Source organism: Podarcis filfolensis, assembly GCF_964270895.1.
Source record: "Podarcis filfolensis genome assembly, chromosome: 3".
Lineage (NCBI taxonomy): Eukaryota > Metazoa > Chordata > Lepidosauria > Squamata > Lacertidae > Podarcis > Podarcis filfolensis.
Window position 1 is genome coordinate 54,772,228 of NC_139606.1, and position 21,487 is coordinate 54,793,714.

General features: G+C 40.3%; 1 protein-coding gene across 1 annotated transcript in view; it reads left to right on the forward strand.

Moving 5' to 3' along the window:
• Window positions 1–21,487, forward strand: part of SLC35F1 (solute carrier family 35 member F1) — a 182,434-nt gene that overhangs the window by 75,073 nt on the left and 85,874 nt on the right. Inside the window, exon 2 of the mRNA XM_083608642.1 lies at window positions 20,488–20,663. Within this exon, the coding sequence (XP_083464768.1) occupies window positions 20,488–20,663 (176 nt within the window). The remainder of the gene's footprint in view (window positions 1–20,487; window positions 20,664–21,487) is intronic.

Sequence of the window (21,487 nt, forward strand, 5' to 3'; positions counted from 1 at the left end):
TATGGAGTTCAAGTGGCATGTATGTAATCCATAACAACTATATGTTCTCTAAAAGGACAGCTTTTACCTTTTTGGAATTATCTTCCAGATATTTAAGTGTGGCAGTTTTGGACAGGCATGTAAACATCAGAAATGAATTCTAATTTTACCATCTAGCTTGGAGCATAATTTACTATTTTCATTATGAATCATTGGCATTGCTTTAATTGCACGCTCAACATGCTAACTAAGTGAAAGAGCCACAAGGGGATGTATTGGTGGTAGCAATGAGATTTTGAAAGTCTTTGACACTGCTTTTAAGGAAAAGTTATTAAACCTTCTTCCAACACAACAGGGTAAAATCAACACTGGGTGTACTTTTGTTGTTGTTGCAATGTGCTCCTTCTAATATATTGTCACTTGCACAATAGAAAGCAATGACCCCAAATTTCAGCTACTTACTATTTACAGACGTTCCTTCCTTCCTTCTTTTGGGGAAAAAATGCCCAATGAAATCTTAATTTTTGCCCCTGTCCCAACCAATGTTAACATATCAGGGTAAAAAAAAGAGTAACATGTAGTTTTTCAAACAAAAAACAACAACCCAGGGAGCATCCTTCTGACACAGGCTTTGGGGATATATTAGCTCCCTGAGATATGTCCCCAAAGTTTCCTTGTCAGTTTCTTAGTTTCTGTGTAGGAAATTTATAACCTAAAGGGAAATAGTAGGATCATTTTGACATGGTAAAATCTACCTTGTTTGATTCTTTAAAAAGTGTTTAAAGAATTTGTACTCTGCTTTGTATATTACGGTATATATGTTTGAATATGAGAGTGTTTTACCTAAACTATCAGTGATAAGGCACACAGTGATAAGGCACACACACACACACACACACACACACACACACACACACTTGTATGTGAGCAATTTCATATACCTGGACACTAAATGCTTCATTTTCTAGATGTGTGCAACACATTGAGAATGTCAGAACTTTGGAACTCATTTTATAGATGATCTTGGCATAATTTTGGATGTGGAGAAGCTACCTAGTCAAAAACCACAGTGAAACTCTGAAGGAATGCATGTGTTCTTTAATTTGTGGGTCTTGGCACAAGTCTTAAGGTACATTACTGTTCATCCAATAACCCAAGGCTAGTTCCTATGAGGCTTAAGTGCGACCACGTGATTTTAAAATTCACAAAGTGTGTGTCGATTATGAACCATACAGATGTGTATTTTTAGCCCTGTTCCTCTTTTAATTCCATGTCTTCTGGCACATGTTTTTAAAAGGGGGATAGGGCTAAAATAGGTTTGTAAAAATGAAGTGCCTTCACAGTAAAAACCCAGGTGCATATTCATTTCTGAGGGTGTTCAAGAGATAGTGGGAAATTAGACGTGAAAGTGCTGGTGTGTTTTATATCCAAATTTCTTCCCCATCCTCCCTACACAAGATTTTGGATTTCCAGGTGGTGGGAGTGGGGTGATAATATGTGTCTCGCTTTCCAACTGAGTTCAGTTTTGTGGTGAAGGAGAAACTGGAAATGTTCCACTCTCTAATATTGTTCCACTGGGGTGGCTAAGCTGTGGCTCTCCAGATGTTGTTGGACTCCATCAGCCCTAGCCAGTCAGGGATGTTTGGGAGCTGAGTTCCAGCAACATCTGGAAGGCTGCAGGTTTCCCTAATAATCAGAGCCATGGCTTTATATAGCAATCCTTCTTTGCTATCTCAAGATGCAGGCATGTGCACAGGGCAAGAAAGAATCCTGCTTGCTTGAGGAGTCTTGTTTGCTCACACTGAATTCATGTCACACGGTAGCTTGCAAGGAAATACCAGCCATTACACAAAGCTGTCAAGATGTACAGCTTCTCTGCTGCCTTACTTGCAGTGCCATCTGTTCCCTGGCTTGTTTAATTTCTCTGAAGGCTTTCTTAAAAACAGTGACAAAGCTTTCTTAAGCTTTTGTGTCACTTTGAGGGGAGCTTGATATATCCTTAATAGTATTACTCTGATGAGTAGAATGAGCAGCTGACAAACATGAACGCTCATAGTTCTGTTTAATTTAACTCTCTAACCTCATAACTTTGTTACGTGTCATCAGAACAACTGAAACCAAATAACTCTCATCAGATCCTGTTTCTTCCTTAATACCACCAAGACTGAATTATGAGCACCACTGCAGGCATGTGATTTTAAAGAAAAGCAGTATAGTATAAACAATTTTCTGTTGTGAAACTGCCATCTTTATAAAAGGAATTACTGTTAGCAAGTGGAAGGAAGTCAAACAACAGTCTCTAATTTGAGATATATTCTTGTGTCATTGCATCATCAGTGTGTGTGTATGTATATTTTACACACTACGGACTGTGCCCCTGCTCGCGCCACCTGCCCAGTCTTTTATAAACCCACTCAGTCCTTTATCCTTGAACTTTTGCTTTGCAGAACCTTTCCTTCTACATTAAGTTAACCTTCCAACAGTGTTGATAATTTTCCTTATGGGGTGTGACACTCTGTAAACAAAGTGTCATGCGCAGTTAGATTGACTTATCAAGAAAAGCTTATTAACATACAAAAGATCATTTCAGACAGGTATTTGACTGGCAACAGCAAACATCAATAATAACATGCTAGGAATACTTTAATTAAGCAAAGCGCACCAATCCGGGACAGTTAATTACACCTTTACCAACTGTCCTTGAGCAATCACTATTTGTCCAATAGTGCTTGCAAGGAGTGTTTCAGGGAACTCTCTGTTCTAGACTTTGTTTCATAGATTATGCTAACTCCAGTGATACTTGGCAAGAAGACGCAAGCCTCACAGTGCCTCAGTAGATGTGTGTGGTCCCTTTTATCTGTGCGTGACCTAGGCCTCATCTGCACTATATATTTAAAGCCTCATTGTACCACTTTAAACAGCCATGGCTTCCTCCAAAGAATCCCAAAAACTATAGTTTGTTAAGGCTGCTTAGAGTTGTAAGGAGACCCCTAGTCTCCCCACAGAGCTACAGGGCTCAGAGTTGCCTGGGAAGAGAGATGGATTGTGAGACCACTCTGCAAATTGTAGCTCTGGCTGGATCTACACACATGAAAAAAAAATGCTATATATAAGTCATAAATTAGATCGTTATAACAAAAGGGGGAGGGAACCCCTATGTAAAATTGCATAGACAAAGTTTTTTGCTCTACAGCGCCATTTGGTGTCACATCTTTACAACAGAATTACAACAATATAACTGACTGAGTATAGCTGAGTCCTCTGTGAGGGGAATAGGACTGGAGTGTGAGGGTGAATGGTAACGCTGTCCTTTACGTTGCACAGATCCTTTGATACAAGGGCCACATTTCCAGTCCTTCTCATCCCAGTGGGGAGGGATGGAGATGCTGAGTGTGAGCGCATGTCCATATTTGTTTGTGTGAAACAGTATATATATGTGTGTATACAACTGCATGTGTGAGAGAAGGAGAGAATGCTGGATAGCTGCATGCCTGGTGAGCCTATGCCCTTCTGCCTGTTGAATGTTTGTGCTGTTTACACGTGCATGCACATATATTGGCCTGTGGCCCTCAAAAAATGTGGCATGGGGTCTCTCAAGTGGTCGCTGACCAGCAATTTAGCCCTCGGACTGAACAAGGTTAGCCATCCCTGTTGCACAATTACCCATGTATACCTTCTGCCCTTTGTTGTAATGCTCAAAAATACTCTCAAGTTGCATCAATTAATCAATTGATTCGGCCTTAAAATAAGACCAGATTCTGAAGATGGAGGCTGTTTAGAGAGGAATTTTGCTTCTGAAGGGTTTTTGTAGCACCCCCCCCCCCCCGGCCACTTCAGAGAGTCAGCAAAATCTGCTGAACGGACAGAAAACTAGCTTAGCTGGCAGAAGATACACACAGCACCTTTGAGGTGAAACATGATGTGATGAATCGATTCAACAACCGTAGATTCAAAATATGAACCTTAATTGGATTTTAGACGTAACGTGAATCTGAAAGTGTTTTCACTCACGACACACACCTCTTGATTCACATTTCTAGTTGATTTGGCAAACAATGAATGATTTGCCTCTGCTGCTTATTTAACAGACACTCAAAATACTTAACAGAATCTCAGAATGTTGACCAGGCAATGTATTTCTTGGTCATTTAATTGATAACCTGTTAAAAAGACAGTGAATCAGCTGATGTGGCAGAGCATCGGTTTTCGATGCAGAAGGTCCCAGGTTCAGTCCCCAGCATTTTCAGGTAGGGCCGGAATACGTCCGTTGTCAGAAATCCTGGAGAGCCACTGTCAGTCAGTATAGACAACTTTGAGCTAGATGGACAGGTTCTGACTTGGTATCAGGCAGCTTCCTAAGTTTCTAAAGTATGTTAATCTGTTGTTTGACACCCCCCTTTTTTTAATCAGAGCTTTATCTAGCACAGAACTGCAGTGTTTTGTACATGCTGTCACATTTCACCAGGGGAACATGTGTCACAGCTAGTGCGTTTGACATTTCTGCAGCCTGGACACTAGCACAGCTTGAACACCAAGAACAGATAAAACTCTGAAAACAGTGCTCCCTGGTGGCTTCTGCCATGAGTGTCACTGCAGATCACCATGCTCATGGAACTCCGTTGCCAGGTGTCTTCCCCATCAAAAAACAAGCAGAAAAGAGCCTGGACTAGCTCCTTGCACATCTCCTTTGTGTATGTTAAATTTCCAAATGACACTGCTTATTTTAAAAGTTGCATTCTTCTCTATTCAGTAAATAAGAGGTATGTGTTGCTCTCTAAAGCCATAGCAGCTTAAGACTTGAAGGAACATGTCTTCCTGTACCAGCCTCTTGATGCCTTAAGATCCTCAGAGGGCGCTCTTCTCTACATTCCACCACTAGAGCAAAAGCACTATATGCACAAAAGAGCCTTTTCTGTAGAATGCCCCCATCTATGAAATGGCCTCCCAACTTAGTGGTGTGGCTGCCACCAACGTTATTCTCATTTTGATGACAGGTGAAGGCATATTTATGTGTCCAGACATGTTAAGGGTTTCACTGTTAGACCCATTCAGTTTATATTCTTGTTTGTTTTTAGCTGTATCTATTAATTCTGATGCAGAGTTTTTTTTAAAAAAAAATTGTCACTTTATTGCATGGTCCATTGCAATTTTATATTGCACCCTGCCCTGGTGTGTCTGCCATAGGTGTCAATTTTGTATTGTCTTTGAATTCATCTTCTGGTTTGTTGTTTTTGTGCTGTCTTTAATTGCATTGTAGTTTATTTATTGTATTTTGTATAACACCTTGAGATATACATGGAAGGAAATTCACAGTAGCATCAGCAACAGCGATAATATAGATGAATGGCAAGTTATACATTTTTAAAGTTTTTTGTTTTTTGAAAAATGCAGAGTAAATCATATATAGCCAAAATGAACAAAAAACTGAGGAATTTATAGCAAAAGAAACATAATAGAATAATTCTACTATTAGCAGGTAATATAAAATAAACTAGGATTGTCAGGGTGAACTTGATAAGTTATTTTTAATACATATTGATGAATAATGATGATCCATGAATAAACTCAAGGGGCTAGTATCCCATGTACGTGAACAGCCACATGGCAAGCTGACATTTCTAAGGGCTTTGATTTTCCACCAATTCTGCCTTCTGAAGGCTGTGAAGGAAACTGCAGACAATCTTTTCCCAGCAAGTTGCACGGAATGTCAGATAGCCCATGACTCAGTACTGTAGCCATAAAATCTTCTCTCCCACTTCAGAGTGCTGGCTAATGAGCATGGGATTCAAGTGGCAGGAGAAAGGAGAATGGTGTGGAGGGGAGCCTGCCTTGCTGCTAAGCTCCTCAAGCCTCGTCGTATAATTCGGAGTACATTTGCTTAAGGCGAGCTGAAAATGGGAAGCCTGAGATGGAAATTGAAGATAGGTTGTGAATTGTTATGCCTTGAGAATGAGGCAAAGCTAACATGATAAAGTAATCCTAGGCGATATCGTGGTGTGCTTACCCATGTAGGAAGCTCACGTAATTAATTTTAATGGGGACACTGCTGAGCAAATATGCACGCTATGTGTCGGTATTTGCATATTATGTTAAAAGCATGTCTTGTCATATTATTATCCAATGCAGTATTTTCCTGTGTTGTTCCCCCCTTGGGTTTGTTCAAATATTAACATATTTACTCAGCATGCCAAATATGAATATAGAAATTGTAGGCCAGCACACGTTAAAATATTGAAATGCATTTAAATCCACAGTGGGCTTGATAAAGAGCAGAAATATTAACAGTTGACTTCTGTGGGAATAAGGAATGGTGGTATGATCCACTCTCCCAAGTTGTGTCTTGGAGCAAGGGGGTGAACTTTAGGAGTGTCCTGGCCCTGGCCCTAACTGGTAAGCTACAATTCAGAAAGACACGGGAATAGGTAAATAGCAGGTAAGAGAAGGAAAAAGGTTGAATTTTGTTCCAGGTGTTCTGGCACACTTACATAAGCATTTAATCTGGCTGGGAACATGGTACAATCCAGCAAAAATCCCATTTATGTATTTAACCACCAAGTTAGTTCAATGAGATTTAGGTGTGCCTGCTGTTCATTTGATTATTCTCAGGGTATGTAATAATCTGTTGGCTGAAAGAAATGTGCAGTTATCCTGGAATACACTAAAAGGTCACAGAAGACGCTTAATTTTAGATATCCAGTACTCTGGCAATTCAGCTCAGGGGGGAGATTTAAAATGGCTTTCCTCTGTTTTTGCTATGGGGAAGGGAGAAAGAAAAGAAACAGAAAGAATCATTGTTCTCTAAAATTGCTAGTTTGTTTCGAGTGAAGTGGAAGCCAAGCCCCATGCATTGATTTCTTTCTTTCTTATATTCTGCTGATCTGTGCCCAGCCTTTAATTTTGCTTCCATTGTGCTAAGTGTGTCAAGTGATGTGCTATAATTAAGAAATAATGCATGTCAAGCGTCATATTTCTGGGTATTAAAGCTTACCCTGGGTGGCGTTAGAAAGATTTAGATTTTAACCTCTTCATAATTGTTATGATGTTCTGCCCTGAATGCCTTTAATGGAAGTTACGAAATGGAAATTTCAAGCTAGCTAAGGACAGTGTGTGGAAAGTCACAAGGCGATGTCAGGTGTGGAGTGGAGGCATTTGAAGGAGGGAAGGAGGCATACTAAATGATGGTGAGGTCCCAGTTTGAGGCTGTTTGGAGAAATCCTGATTGTTGGGCAATAAAGATGTTAGAATGGGTGAAGTCCAAGCGCTTCTGCTCAGGAGCAGCAACAACTCCTTCCATTTCCTGACCTTGACAAGAAGCTTTTCAGTCGGCTTGTGGTCTCTGCAGGGCACTCGTGCAGGCTGGGATCCTGACATCTGAGCACAGGCATCTCTGAATGCAAAAGAAAAAAGATATACACATAGCTGGGTTATGACAAAGCGTACAATGGAACCAGTATATAATGCAGGCATGGGGGACTTGTGCCTCTCTAGATGTTGTTGGATTAGAACCCCCCTCATCCCTGCCTGTTGTCCTGTTGTCTTGGAGTTGAACAGCACCTGAAGAGCCACAGGTTCCCCATCCTGGCCATAATAGATCATCTCATTACATACCATCAATGTCAAACTGATCTGGTTTACTAGATCATGCCGTTTAAAGTTCTTGGGTAGGGAAAGACAAAATTCAGAATCTGGGGGACAGACTGCAGGCTTTTAAAAAATATATAGGCCTTGGAACTAGAAATAACAATATAAGAATTCTGTATTTCCTCAGCCACAACTGCTTGCAAAGTATGAGATCCAGGCTCATGTCCTCATAAAACCGTGAAGTGCACTTGGGTATGTCACAGTGGGTCAGCCTAACTTATTTCAAGAGGTTGTTTTCAAGACTAATTGTGAAACTTAGCACATGGGAAATGCTATATAAATGGCCAAGAATACTCTTTAATTTGCACTTCAGTGGCATGTTTTTGTGGATGCTGCCTATTTTAACAGCTCAATGAGCTTTCATTGTGCGATGGGATTCCACAACAATGACGTTTTGTAGGGACAGCAGCTGCTCTGCATGGGTGGAGCTCTTTCCCCCATTCTCTTCTATGCAACAATGAATACTACATGCCTGCAAAGGGGAACTCTTTGGGCATATGCAGTTTCCATGAATAGAAGAAAATGGGATGCTTCCGTATGAGCTGTTGAATATGCCTCTTAGCTTTTTTTGTTTGCTACAATTTGCACTTCTTCATCTAGCCACTATGACGTTTGTGCAAGAATGTGTTATGCTGGGTATCTTGAACATCTAGGATGGTTCAAAACATGCACGTAGTTCAACACTGCACTGCATAAAGCTGCCAAAACCCTCCCTGTGTGGTTGTGGGTGTGTTAGAGAGTGAGATGCACAAAGTGAAAGCCGAATATACCTTTCATCTTTCTCCAAACAATTTAGTAGAAGTGATATCGCCCAGGGTCAATTACAGTTTCAACAAAAAGTGGGAAAGTATAATTTTCAAGCTGGTGGAAGACAAGATAGTCCAGTTAATTGAGTGCATCATTTATAAACATAGGGCAATCAGGTCTAACAACGTGACCAGTAGTGTCAGAGTTTATAAACTGTAACAAGGATAATGCACAGTATGGATGGTTTTCAGTTTATAAATGCACTTTCACCGTCTGTTAACTTTGTATCTTAGGATGTCCAGACATGCCATAATTTGCTCATGAGCAATGAGTTTCAGCACTATTTTGATAAACTAGTACATCTTCAGATCCCAATCTAACTGTATCGAGAAATTTTTAATGTTTGATGTTTTAGTATGTTCTGATATGTGCTGTGAGCTGCCCACAGTGGCTGGGGAAACCCAGTCTAATGGGTGGGGTATTAATAATAATAATAATAATAATAATAATAATAATAATAATAATATTTTGCTTCCTGGATAGAATAAAGACAGGCCAACAAATAGAACCATAATTTCCTCTCCTGTAGCAAGCTGTGTTCTGAGAGTGATCTGGCTGTAACATCTGCCCTCCCATTGATCAGGGTTGCTTTGGCTGATATGACTGTAGAGACAGAAATCCCTTTTGTCCCTCACTGCTCCATGTACATCTCCATGAAAGCCAAGGGAAGGCTCCATAACTTAATGGCCACACACATAATTTGCATACCATATGTTCCAAATTGAATTCCTTGCCTCTTCAGTTATAAGAGTCAGGTAGCAAGGAATGTGAAAGTCTTCTGTCTGAGATCCTGGAAAGCCATGGCCAGTCAGGATAGTCAATACAGATAGGCAAATACAGTGGTACCTCGGGTTAAGTACTTAATTCATTCCGGAGGTCCGTTCTTAACCTGAAACTGTTCTTAACCTGAAGCACCACTTTAGCTAATGGGGCCTCCTGCTGCCGCTGCGCCGCCGGAGCACAATTTCTGTTCTCATCCTGAAGCAAAGTTCTTAACATGAAGCACTATTTCTGAGTTAGCGGAGTCTGTAACCTGAAGCGTATGTAACCTGAGGTACCACTGTAGGCTGGTTTCATAAAAGGCAACTTCCTATGTAAGTTCCCGTTATTAGCCAAGGGAATGCAAGGGGATTTTATTTCTCCTTTAAGAGATAGATGGAATTTCAGAGTACCTTGTATGAGGTTAGGTAATCTACAATCTACAATGCTCATAAATATACATTGCTTATTTAAACCATACATCAGACCCTTCTTCTTTTTTAATTAAAAAGAAATTACTGTTTTTTAACCAGCAACAAACAACAGCAAGAAATTCCCTCTTCTCCAAATCTATGGCAATCACCACTAGCTGGCAATCATAACTAGAAGCAACTTCTTTTCATTTTTCTACCCCATTCAAACCCAGTGCTAGTGCTACTCTAAACTTGATCACTACCACCACCATTCCACCTCTGTAGCAAAATACAAAATATATATTAAATTCCACGAGGAAGAATTGCTGCAGAACTCTGAGATGCAGATTAAGGAAACTTGTATAATTTCCCTATAACACTGAGCTACAACTTTTCCTCTAGTGGTAGCATCCAGATATTGAGCTGTCCAAAATGTGTTACTAAGCCTTTGCTACAAAATCTGTATTTTTTATATTTTGCACAATGATTACAGAATATGAACCATTTTGTGCATTATTCATTTCATTGTTGTGGCCATTCAGAAATGGAGATACAACAGGCCAGATTTTTCAATAGAAATTCTGCTTGGCATTTGTTTGAGGGCCATTTCACACATGGAATCTCCATAAATATGTATTCCTATTACTTGTAAATCATAGTAGGAGGGGGGAATGACAACCACAACCAGAATTTCAAATATAAACACACACACCCCTACTCTGCCCCTCTGGCTATATTCTGAACTGGCTGCAAGGCCTTTGGGAATTAAGCTTTCGCTTCTGTGAAACTGATTTACTGTTCCCATCAGAGCCTGTGAAGAAGAGAAACATTCTATTTCAAAGTAGGTTTTTTTCATGTAATAGATAACACTCTAAGGAAATAGCAAAAGCTGATAAACGAGCTCCTTTAAAAATGCTGAAGGGTGACACTTTGCATTGGTTTTACGTCCGAGGAAAAGTTGCGATGCTGCAGCGTTCCAGTATAAAAGAGAAAAAAGTTAATATGGCAGATTTGCTCTCTTGATTGCATTGTTTTATAGCTTTTAAAGTCCTTTCTCTCGGTGCCCCCACCCGGTACACAAATTTGAAATGCATCACTAGGCTGTAATCCTAAGCCAACTTTTAAGCCCATTGAATTACTTCTGTGTAGGCTTAGTTAAGAAAGTGCTGTAAACTATCATTGTTATTGATGCTATTATTGCCCCTTGTTGTGGAACTGGTTTTACACACACACCCTTTTTCTGGAAAATTGTATGAATTGTTTATTACCAGGGGAGCAGATTGGAGACTAAGGATGTTTAGCAACTTTTAGGCTCATTATCCTTCATAGTTTTTGGTGCCTTTTGCAGGAGCCAAATCATCCCTTTGGATCCTAACCATTGTTTATAATATACCATTCCTGTGTCCATGTAGCTCCACTGACATAAAGCTTGTACTGATTGCTTCTGGATATGGTGTTTTTTTTGGGGGGGGGCATTTGCAACACTTCTTATAATACCTTTTATCATCAGTTTTTAAGGTGTATCATCAGTCTTTTCTCACCTGATTGATTGCCTTTGGGTAACTTCCTTCCAATTTTGAGGGTGTGAGAGAGGGATCAGAAGAACCTGTTCTGAAAATGTGCAAGATACAGCAGCAGGTGGTTATTCAAGAAAGCAAGTGCGATGTGACCTTGGGCAGTAAACTTGCATTATAGCAAATAGGTGTCTTCTTCAACTCTATGCAAGCAACACTAGGAAGGAAAATGTACTTTCTGGGTGTGCGAAATAAAAAATTGAATGGTATCTAATTACTTCCTAGTGAAAAACACTAGATGACATGTGCAAGGGTCAATAGCAAGGTTGTTTCCCTTATCGAAATAATTTCCTGAGGACAATGATGTCGGCTCTTGTGGGAATGCTGGAGTTTGACCTTGATATGCCTGTCATGGGGTCATCTGCTTTGGGGGCAGGGGCCTGGTAGGAATTTTGTCCATTTGGCGGATTGGCTGGTGGCATTTGGTTTTTGCCTACTGTGTAGCAAATCGTCACAACTTGTAAGGTTGCGGTTAGGCATTGGTTAATTTTTTGGTTGGTGGAGGGGATGTGGTTGGCTGTGCCTGCCCATCAAATGCTGCTGCTGCTGCAAGGGAATTCCATTAAAGGAATCCAGGGGCTTGCCATGCTTTCGTCCAAATCCCTGGCATGGGGCTTGGGCCACGCAAGCCCCTGGGAGCATGTGGGGAGAGGTGAGGGTCTGGTGCCTGGCTCCATTTTCTTCCCAGTATTGTTTTCCCTTACTGGCTTTCGCTGGAATCTGGAAGTCAGTTCTGTCCCTGGGCGGGGACAGATAGTAATAACCAATGCCTAAGCAACCATTCACATTTATGTATTTTAATAAAGTTGTGGCCAAAATTATGCCAAAAACCTTAAACAAAAATTCTGTGTGAATTGTGATTTATTTGGGGGGTGGCTTGGTGACCTCGACACGCAATAACATTTGTGCAACATCTGCTGTTTGCTTCCTGATCCTGACTTGAGGTGTTTGGGTGTTTTCATCTGCTCACCCATATGAGTGTTTAAAACCTGTAACGGGTTGAGTAATTTATGAGGGAGGTTTCCCTTTTACTGCTTTCACGCCATCATAATATAAAAGCATCAAAGTGGTATTTAGCAGTGTAATACTAAACTGGGAATTGGATTGCATCATACTGAAAAGCCTGAATGAGAGATGACAATAAGGCTCCAGTCATAAGCACTCTGAACCAGGGAATATGGCCAACTGGGTACAGTGGAGTTTACTTCCAAGAAAACATGTACAGTATGGGATTGTGCTGCCTGTTAAACTGGGACAGGACATAGCACACTGGTGCAGACGGGACTCAGTAAAGCAGTAGTGGCAAAGGGGTAGGGGGTCATTAACTGGTAGAACAAAGTAGACAAAATACATTAGTATGTTGGTTGGGATGGATGGGAGTTGTGGTCAAAAACATCCAGAGGGCACCATCTAGCTCAGTATGGAGAGCAGTGGCTCTCCACTGTTTCACTCTGGGTTCTCTTCCAGCCCTGCCTTAAGTTGTGGGGGATTGAACCTGTGACCTTGGGCCTTAAGGCGGATTCTCTACTTCTGAGCTATGATCCTTCCCACAGGAAGATGGCTGCAGGATGGATTAAATTCAGCCATCAGTAGCATCTAGTCCCTGAACCAGGCGCTTCCCAGGTGAGGTCAAACCTAATTAACCAGTTAAACATTGATATTTGTGTGACAGGCCACAACACATGGTTTATGGCTTGCATTTTGAAGTTCTTCTGGCCTGTCTTCAGTACTTTAAAAAAACAACAAGTTTTTCATTTCATTAGCATGTCCAAATAGATTACAGGTTTTTTTAAAATGTAAAAAGATCGTTATTTGAATACAAAAGAAAGCACACATAGCAGAAGATTGTACAGTGCTACCTCAGGTTGCAGACGCTTCAGGTTACGTGATTTCAGGTTGCGCACCATGCCGAACCCGGAAGTACCAGAACGGGTTACTTCCGGGTTTCGGCACTTGCGCATGCAAACGCTGCAGGTTGTGAATGTGTCTCCCACATGGATCACGTTCGCCATCCGAGGTTCCACTGTACAGAGGCTGCAATTAAAGGCCAGTCTTAGGAACAGCACAAATAAGACATTTTAAAGATAACCAGCTACTTTTCCTTTATTGCACCCCCCCCCCCAAATATTCAAAGGCAGGATGGCCTCCTTTAAAGTGGGAGGTGGAACCATCTGATGTTGCTTCTTTAAGAAGAGGGGGGTGGGGAGCATTTAATTGTGGCATAATTTCCTTCTTTTATACTGAGACAAAGATTCTATGAGTCCACTTGACTTGGAGAAATAATCAGTCCACTTGATTATGGATTGGAACTAAACTGCAATAGAAGATAGGAAGAATGCTGAAAGCCATCCTTCTTGCATATATGTTCACTCAAGGCCCAAATCACATTTTAATCTCCTTGCGGGTATTTAATAAGACTTGAAGCGCCAAATAATATGCATGCCAGTCTTCTGTCAGGGTTGACTCTCCATGTAACAGATTATCCTAGGGAAGGAGGCATATAGAACAGCTAAAGTAATCCTAAAAGTCTGCTCAGATGTAATTGTTTCCCTCTTTGTTCCAGCTCACAGCACTGATGAGTTAAACATGGCCTTACAAACTCATTTGTTCCATTAAAATATTGATTTTTGGTAACAAAGGAATCTGGAGTTCCTAGCCTTTATAGCTGAAGAGAACAATTTCAGATATACCGGTAATGACGGTGAAACTAGAGGACAGGATAGACTATGAAGCATCCAAGATGAAACTTACATTTTTTTAAAGTAATTTTTATTAATTTTTTAACAAGTACAACAAACACCACAAAGATATATTTACATGATATCATGTAAATATATCATTTTTTCTCCATCTTGTGAAGAGACTAAGCTTTTTATTTTTTATTTTTATTTTTTAAAAAAGCACCGCACATACTAAATTTTTCATCCTGTGCTAAGCCTCATTGAATGCTGTGGGTTTCCTCAAATGCTGTTTGACTTGCCTCACACTCAGACTTACTTTAGCTGAGGCAAATAAAGTAAACTGTGAGTGCTTTACAATATATTCATATTGATGACCTCTTGGCAATAAGTCTCATTGAGTACAATGACGCTTCCTCCCAGGTTAGTGGGTATAGGATTGTAGTTATAGGCCTGTCTACCATTGTAGCACTTTTGAAAAAAACTTAAATTCATGGCATGTTTTTGAATCTGATCTTTAATCAATTTTCTAGCCCTAGCTGTAGAAAGGCACCACTGAGATTTCCTCCTGTCTAAGTCTTAAGCATCTGCGTGTATGGATTTCATCTTTTTGAAAATAATATTTGATCTCTGCATCGGAACACTAAGCAGCAAAATCAACATTTCAATGAGGTTCAGTAAAAGGAGAGTTTCCTTGAGGTGGAAATCTATTGATGACTTTTGGAGGTCAACAGTATATGCTGTTAGTCTCAACTTCTTTTCAGCATGAATGTTATTCACTCCATGGACTTTTCCCTGCCAGTCTTATGGGGTTAATTCTTGAGTTTTTAAGGAGTGTTGACTTTGAAAAAGAGACACAGAGGCCTGGTTTGCATGCCATGGTAAAGCAAACTATGGTTTCCTTCGAGAGATACTGTACATGGTCTGCCATGTAGAAATGCAGGAGGCTGCTTCCTTGGGGAGGAACCTTTTAATTACTCAGATAATGAATTTGTTGCAGTGTACTTAACAATTCTCTTGCAGCACAGTAGCACACTCCTTTACACAGATTGGGAATTACTGTGACAGCCAGCAGGATTTAGTGCAGGGGTAGGCAACCTAAGGCCCATGGGCCGGATGCGGACCAATCGCCTTCTCAATCCGGCTCGTGGACAGTCCAGGAATCAGCGTGCTTTTACATGAGTAGAATGTGTCCTTTTATTTAAAATGCATCTCTGGGTTATTTGTGGGGCATAGGAATTCGTTCATTATTATTTTTTTCAAAAGATAGTCCGGCCCCCCCACATGGTCTGAGGGACGGCTAAAAAAGGTTGCTGACCCCTAATTTATTGCTTAAAAGCTGGACTAGTATTGAGGAGACCTGGTTGATTGTAACAAAACCTCTAAGAGATTTTCAAGAAATATTTGCATTATCAATGAAAACAGTTAAAAACAAGCAATTAACAAAGGCTTAGATTCTCCCAGCTGGACTTTACCAGCTCTGATGGGTATATGGATGCAGCTTGAGAGTGTTTGCCCTCATAATCACAAGACCACAGTCCTTCCATCTATGGGCTATGCAGAAATTGTTCTAGATATACACGACAAAACAGTATGCTGATAAGGTAGGTGAGTTGTTCACCTAGCAGCCCTTAAGTTGATCAGAATGGTTTTCATCTGTAGACAAATGGCAAATTTGAAACTGAAGTCTTACAGTCTAGCATTTATTTAGCTAAATTTATTGCTTGATTGCTTTAAAAAAATGAAACAAAACCCTAAGTGGCTTTCAAGAAATATTAGAACTGCCAATGAAAACAGTTTAAAACAAGTAAAACCCTTTTTAAAACAATTAAAATCAGCACTGAACAAAAACATATCAATATATGTGTGTCTGGACTGACTTGCTTAAACAGAAATGTTTTAAGCAGGCACCAAAATGTGCTTGACTGCAGAGTGAAAGTGTTGTGGCTACATGGAGGATGGCAGGATGGGTTTCAACTCTCAATTTGGTCATGAAATTCATGGAGCCAGTCATCGACTCTCAGTCCATCCTATTTCACAAGAACACTGTGGGGATAAATGGAAGGTGGGGTTTCTCAGAAAATGCAGGTACACCGCCTTCAGCTTACTGAAGGAAGTATGATGCGATAATAATGTAAGGAACAAATAGTAATTATAAGTTGCTGCAGCAATTAGTTTCTAAAACTTTCCACAATTTGTAACATAATAGGCTGACATATAGCTTGTGCAATAATATTTCTAATAAAATTTGCATAAATATGTTTCACAGAATATTGAATGAGTCTGGGATCTTATCCTGTTTTATTTCCCAGTGGAAATCTTGCCTTTTTGAATTAGAAATTAATGCCATCTGCATTAACTCCTTAGACATTACTAAAGGATCAAATGGTCCATACTGCCTTTTTCTTTATGCCTTTTTCACCATTTACAGTGAGTCGTGTGCTGCAAAATGGCAACTTCCCTACTGAAACAACCTGAACCACCTACAAGTGTTTCAAAAAGTGTGAGCTGAATCTAGACTTAAACCATATTTAGAATAGACCATTGAAATTGACTGGACTTAAATAAGTTGCTGTTGTTGGCATCCATCTGTCTTGAGAGAGAATGGAGTATGATCTGGGGGTGAAGTCAAACCACTGGGTTAGCAGCACTGAAGTTATCTCCCTGGGGAACAAGCCTGGGAAGTGTGTGGCGGTCTTGGGCTGCCGTGATGGCAAGACTCAGCCTCAATAATGTGATCCAAGGAAAAGTAGAGCAATATCTTTGATGCCAGCTTAACTGCAGGAGTTGTCAGAAGGAGGCGTATAAGTGTCGTCCAACTGTCTTAAGGACATCCCAAAGATATCCTGCAAGCCAGCAGAATTTTAGAACCAGAGTTTTCCTTCTCCTAGATGGGCAGCAGTGTTGGGAGTTATATGCAAAATTCTGTTAAAATAAGCAACAGTCATTACATGTTTCCAGTAAGCGTCCTCAAAAGTCTGCTTTGGTTTGAAAAACAGAAGGAAAAAATAAATATTCATAAAACGGTTGCAAAGAAAGTTGAAGGATTCTTGGAAGTATTTAGGATCAATAGACATGATAATTTCTCAATACCTGACAAGATTGCACCTTGCAACACAGAGATGGTCACAGGGATGTAGAGTAGAACATTTTCCAGGACTTTATTTTTCCACATAAAATTTTACATTTCATAAGTGCATTAGTAACAATGAATAGATGCAGACTGCAATGCAATATAATGTACACTTGGTGGTTTCCAAGTTTTTAGTGTTGTTTACTAAATACGGTATTTATAAACTAAGCACATAACTCTTCAGGGCATTGGAAAAATTTCTGATACAAACTAGAAAAAAATTCTGTTGCAAATTATCTGGTGAAATTATTCTAATTTGCAAGGGAACATTTTTCATATTTTTTTTGCAACTCACATATTTCTGGGAAGCCTAGAAACCCCCACCCCCAGCCTTTCCTCTCTGTTTCCTGTTCTACCATGGTTAGCGTAATTGTAATATGCCTTTGCTCAGTGCTGTATTTTGCATGGGAAAACAACAATAAAGGTCTTTTTAAAAAAATAAATAAATCAGAATGAATATTCTGTATAAAAGATGGGGCCCAATATTCAGTAAGATGAACCATTCCAAACTTATTTATTAAAAGGCTGCATTTTGCTGCTGGTCAATTTTCTGCTGGTCAATTTGAGACATTTGAATATGTGGTGCTACCCATTTGAACATGGCTACCCAGACTAGGAGTTACTTCGAGCTAATGCTTGAAGTCTGCAGCAGGTACACTCTCACTTCTCCTTTTGAACTTTTTGTTTCCACTAAGCATAAACTCATTCAACACCTTGCAATTTAAAACTCTATTAAAAGCAGGAAAATGAGATCACTGCCCTTGTGGGGTTTTTCTCTCTCTCCTTTTACCTAGTCTGTTTCATCAACATGTGTCAGGCCTGTAATAAATTTGCCGTGCTGTCAAAAGCTGTCACGCTGCCTCGCCGCACTGAAAGCCGGTAGGCAAGGGAAAGATTTATCTTGGCGCCTAAGGGAAAACCAATAAACTGGAACCATCACATTCTTAACTTGTATCTAAAATTGAAAGGCTTTACTTACTGGGAGATCCAAGCTTATCTTTATAGCACTCTGTAAATTTAGTTTTGCTTTCCCTTAACTTAATTTTCCTCCATCTTAATTGACTACAGTAGGAATTCAATGCAAATGCTGGCTAAAGACTCTTGTACGTTCACAGTGGGAATTGTTTCAAAGTAATTCACAGGTTTAATTTGGGCCTTGTTTGTGCACTACATGCCTTGAAGCAACTATGCACATCTGCCTAATCAGTAATGTGTTTATCTTCAGAACTGCGGTGGGTTCTGGGTGTGGAGGTGAGGAAAAAAGACCAAGTGGCAGAATATAAGGGAAGAACATGCCATCAGATACAGCAAATGCCACTTTTGAAAACTTGATTTGTGTACTGTGGACAGAAACAGGAGCTCTTTAGGATTGCATTCTGCCTATGATTACAATTACGCGGGACGTCACCTATGTATTTGTAGCAAATGAGCAGTCTGGGAATAGTTGGCAGTTAATGAGCCCTGAACCTGAACAATGTTTAATCGTACATCTGTGTGCAGAAGCATGTCCTGCTTCTCTCACAAGAATGATGTATTCCCAATGTCACGATTGCTTATGCAAATTGTTATAAGATTGGTACAAGGGTTTTAAGTTACATTAAACTGAGTAGAACCTTCCCTTGCTGGGGGAAGAGAAAGACCTGGGATTCCCTGTGGGCTACAAATCCCATCTTCTCATGACCATTGACCATACTGGCTGGGATTGATGGGAGCTGGAGTTTAGCAACACCTGGACTGCCACAGGTTCTGCATCTCTGATGTAAAATAACTTCGGTATGTAAAGGACATACAAGGAGATGTGGTGTTTGGGTTGCATCCAATGAAGCCATCCCATTCATGCAAGGATTTCCACTTGCCCAACCAAACTTCTCCTCACACTCCTTTCCTGTGTGTCCCATAAACTTGCTGAGGGAGAGGAAAAGGAAGGTAATTTCCATTGCACAAGTGGAAGTCCTTGCACAAACAAGATGGCTTCTTTACACTTCAACTGTTTATGCCCTATCATTTATATATATAAAAATCTATCTGTCAAAGCAAATAGCCACACCTGAACTCCATGTGGGTTTTCTATACAACTTAGAAACCTGATCAGGACTGGCAGGGCTGAGCAGTAAGTAAACAGTGAAGGGACAAGGGGAGCTGGCATGACTGCTTTCCCACTCATCTGATTCTGATTGCTTGAGTATGTTGATGCCTGAACAGTGCTTGAAGCAGAATTGGAAAGGAGGGCAAGATTTAAAGGAACAGCACATCCTACAAGGTAATACATGTTACTGATGCAACATAGGACTCAAATCACACAGGACAGAGGCAGTTGTGTGGTGAAAGAAAGAAAAAAGGTAAAGGACCCCTGGACGGTTAAGTCCAGTCAAAGATGACTATGGGGTTGTGGCGCTCATCTTGCTTTCAAGCTGAGGGAGCTGGCGTTTGTCCACAGACAGCTTTCCGGGTCATGACTAAACTGCTTCTGGTGCAATGGAACACCGTGATGGAAACTAGAATGCACAGAAACACCATTTACCTTCCCGCCACAGCGGTACCTATTTATCTACTTGCACTAGTGTGCTTTTGAACTGCTAGGTTGGCAGGAGCTAGGACAGAGCAACGGGAACTCACCCTGTTGCAGGGATTTGAACCGCCAACCTTCTTATTGGCAAGCCCCAGAGGCTCAGTGGTTTAGACCACAGCGCCACCCACATCCCCAATTGTGTAGTACCAGTTATATCAAAGGTGAACTAGGTCTTTTTCAGGTTTGAGGCCCATGTGGAACTTTTTCAGCACAGTCCACGATAAAAAGAAAATCTTGCATTAGAGCCTGCTCTTTCCTTTGCTTATTTGATTCTTTTCATTCCATGATTGGGACTGACACACAACACTTGGAGGCTTGTTGCTGTGAAAGGTGAAAACATGGTTACCAACAAAGCTTTCACCCATGTATCATCCCAGCTGCCAATACAATGATCAGTGGATGGGTTTGTAATGACAACAGTCTATGTGAGCAAGAGCTGTCAAAAAGCAGATTTGTGATATATTAATATCTGAGACGGGAATAAATAAAAATCCCAAGGGAACTGCTCTGTTCACTTGGTTATCTCTCAGATCCTTTCTTCGGTCTTTTAAAGGAAGCTTGCAGGATCTAGATTTAAAAGTGAAGACAGCTAATTGGCAAGAAGAGAAGAAGAGAATGGCGAGGAGGAAGGGAGATCAGAGGAAGGAGGGCAAATGCTGAAAGGGAAAAATAACACAAAATAAAAATGAACAAACTATGTTTGGCATAAAATGAGAGGTGAATGAAATTTGCAATTTGTGAACCCAATTGAAGAATCCAGACTATTTCTATTATATTTTCAAACTTATCACTAGGGGCCTGGAGTGAAGGGGTAGGACTATAGAAAACTGCTTTTTCAGACTTGGGCTTATTCTTTTTGTGGGTTGTAGGAATTTCTTGGCTGTTGAGTAATTCTGATTATGCTGTATCTCTTGTCTTCCTTGTTTCTTTTTAGGGAGCTCCTGTTGTCTATAGCTCTTGGGCAGGTTCTGTCCCTGCTTATCTGCGGTATTAGCCTGACCAGCAAGTATCTGTCAGATGATTTTCATGCCAACACTCCAGTCTTTCAGAGTTTCCTGAACTACATTCTCTTATTTTTGGTCTATACTACAACATTAGCTGTTAGACAAGGTAAGTGGCATTCTCTGGATGTAGAATAATTATTGCATTAATAAATAATAATAATAATAATAATAATAATAATAATAATAATAATAATAATTGCTGCTATAGCTTTTCTCAGTGCTTTTTTTTCTTTAAAAATGTTTAGGGGTACTCTCATTTTCCTACTCATGTTGAAATACTGCCACTCAATGAGGCCAAACTTAGATTCACAAAATGTTTAGGAGTATGCATACCCCTGCGCACCCCCAGAAAAAAAAAGCACTGGCTTTTCTTTCTCATAGTGGATAATTGCCCCTCTCTTGGAACATATCAAAGCATTTCCTAGTATTTAAAAAGGAAAGAAAACTTGCAGCTCCTCCAGAAAGGTTGATAACTATAAAAGGTTGCAAAATCACTATTAAACATTTGGGGTAGGAGTCACCTAAAAACCCTGTTATGGTAGCACTGCTCAAAGACTTCCCTTCTACCCTTATCCCCCCTTGCACCTCCCATCCCTGAAATTGACTCTAGGGAGGTTGGGAGAAGCCCCAGAAAAACAGAGAAGGGAAGGAGAGGCAGATCATTTCATCTGCACAGACAGAACTTTCATCAAAGTACAATGTAGAATTTCACCCTTGATATCTTATCAGCATGAGATATTCTAATGAGAACAGTCTTTGAGGGTTTTCTTTTGTTTTTCCCTTCTCCTGTTGGCATATATGTTCATTTAGAAACCTGTTCTGATTTTGAGTGCATATTAATGAAGAGATGGAGACAGCAGACCTAGTAACGGGGGTGGGGGGACGTAACTATAAGAACAAACTTTGACTAAGGGAAGAACCTTTCAGTCC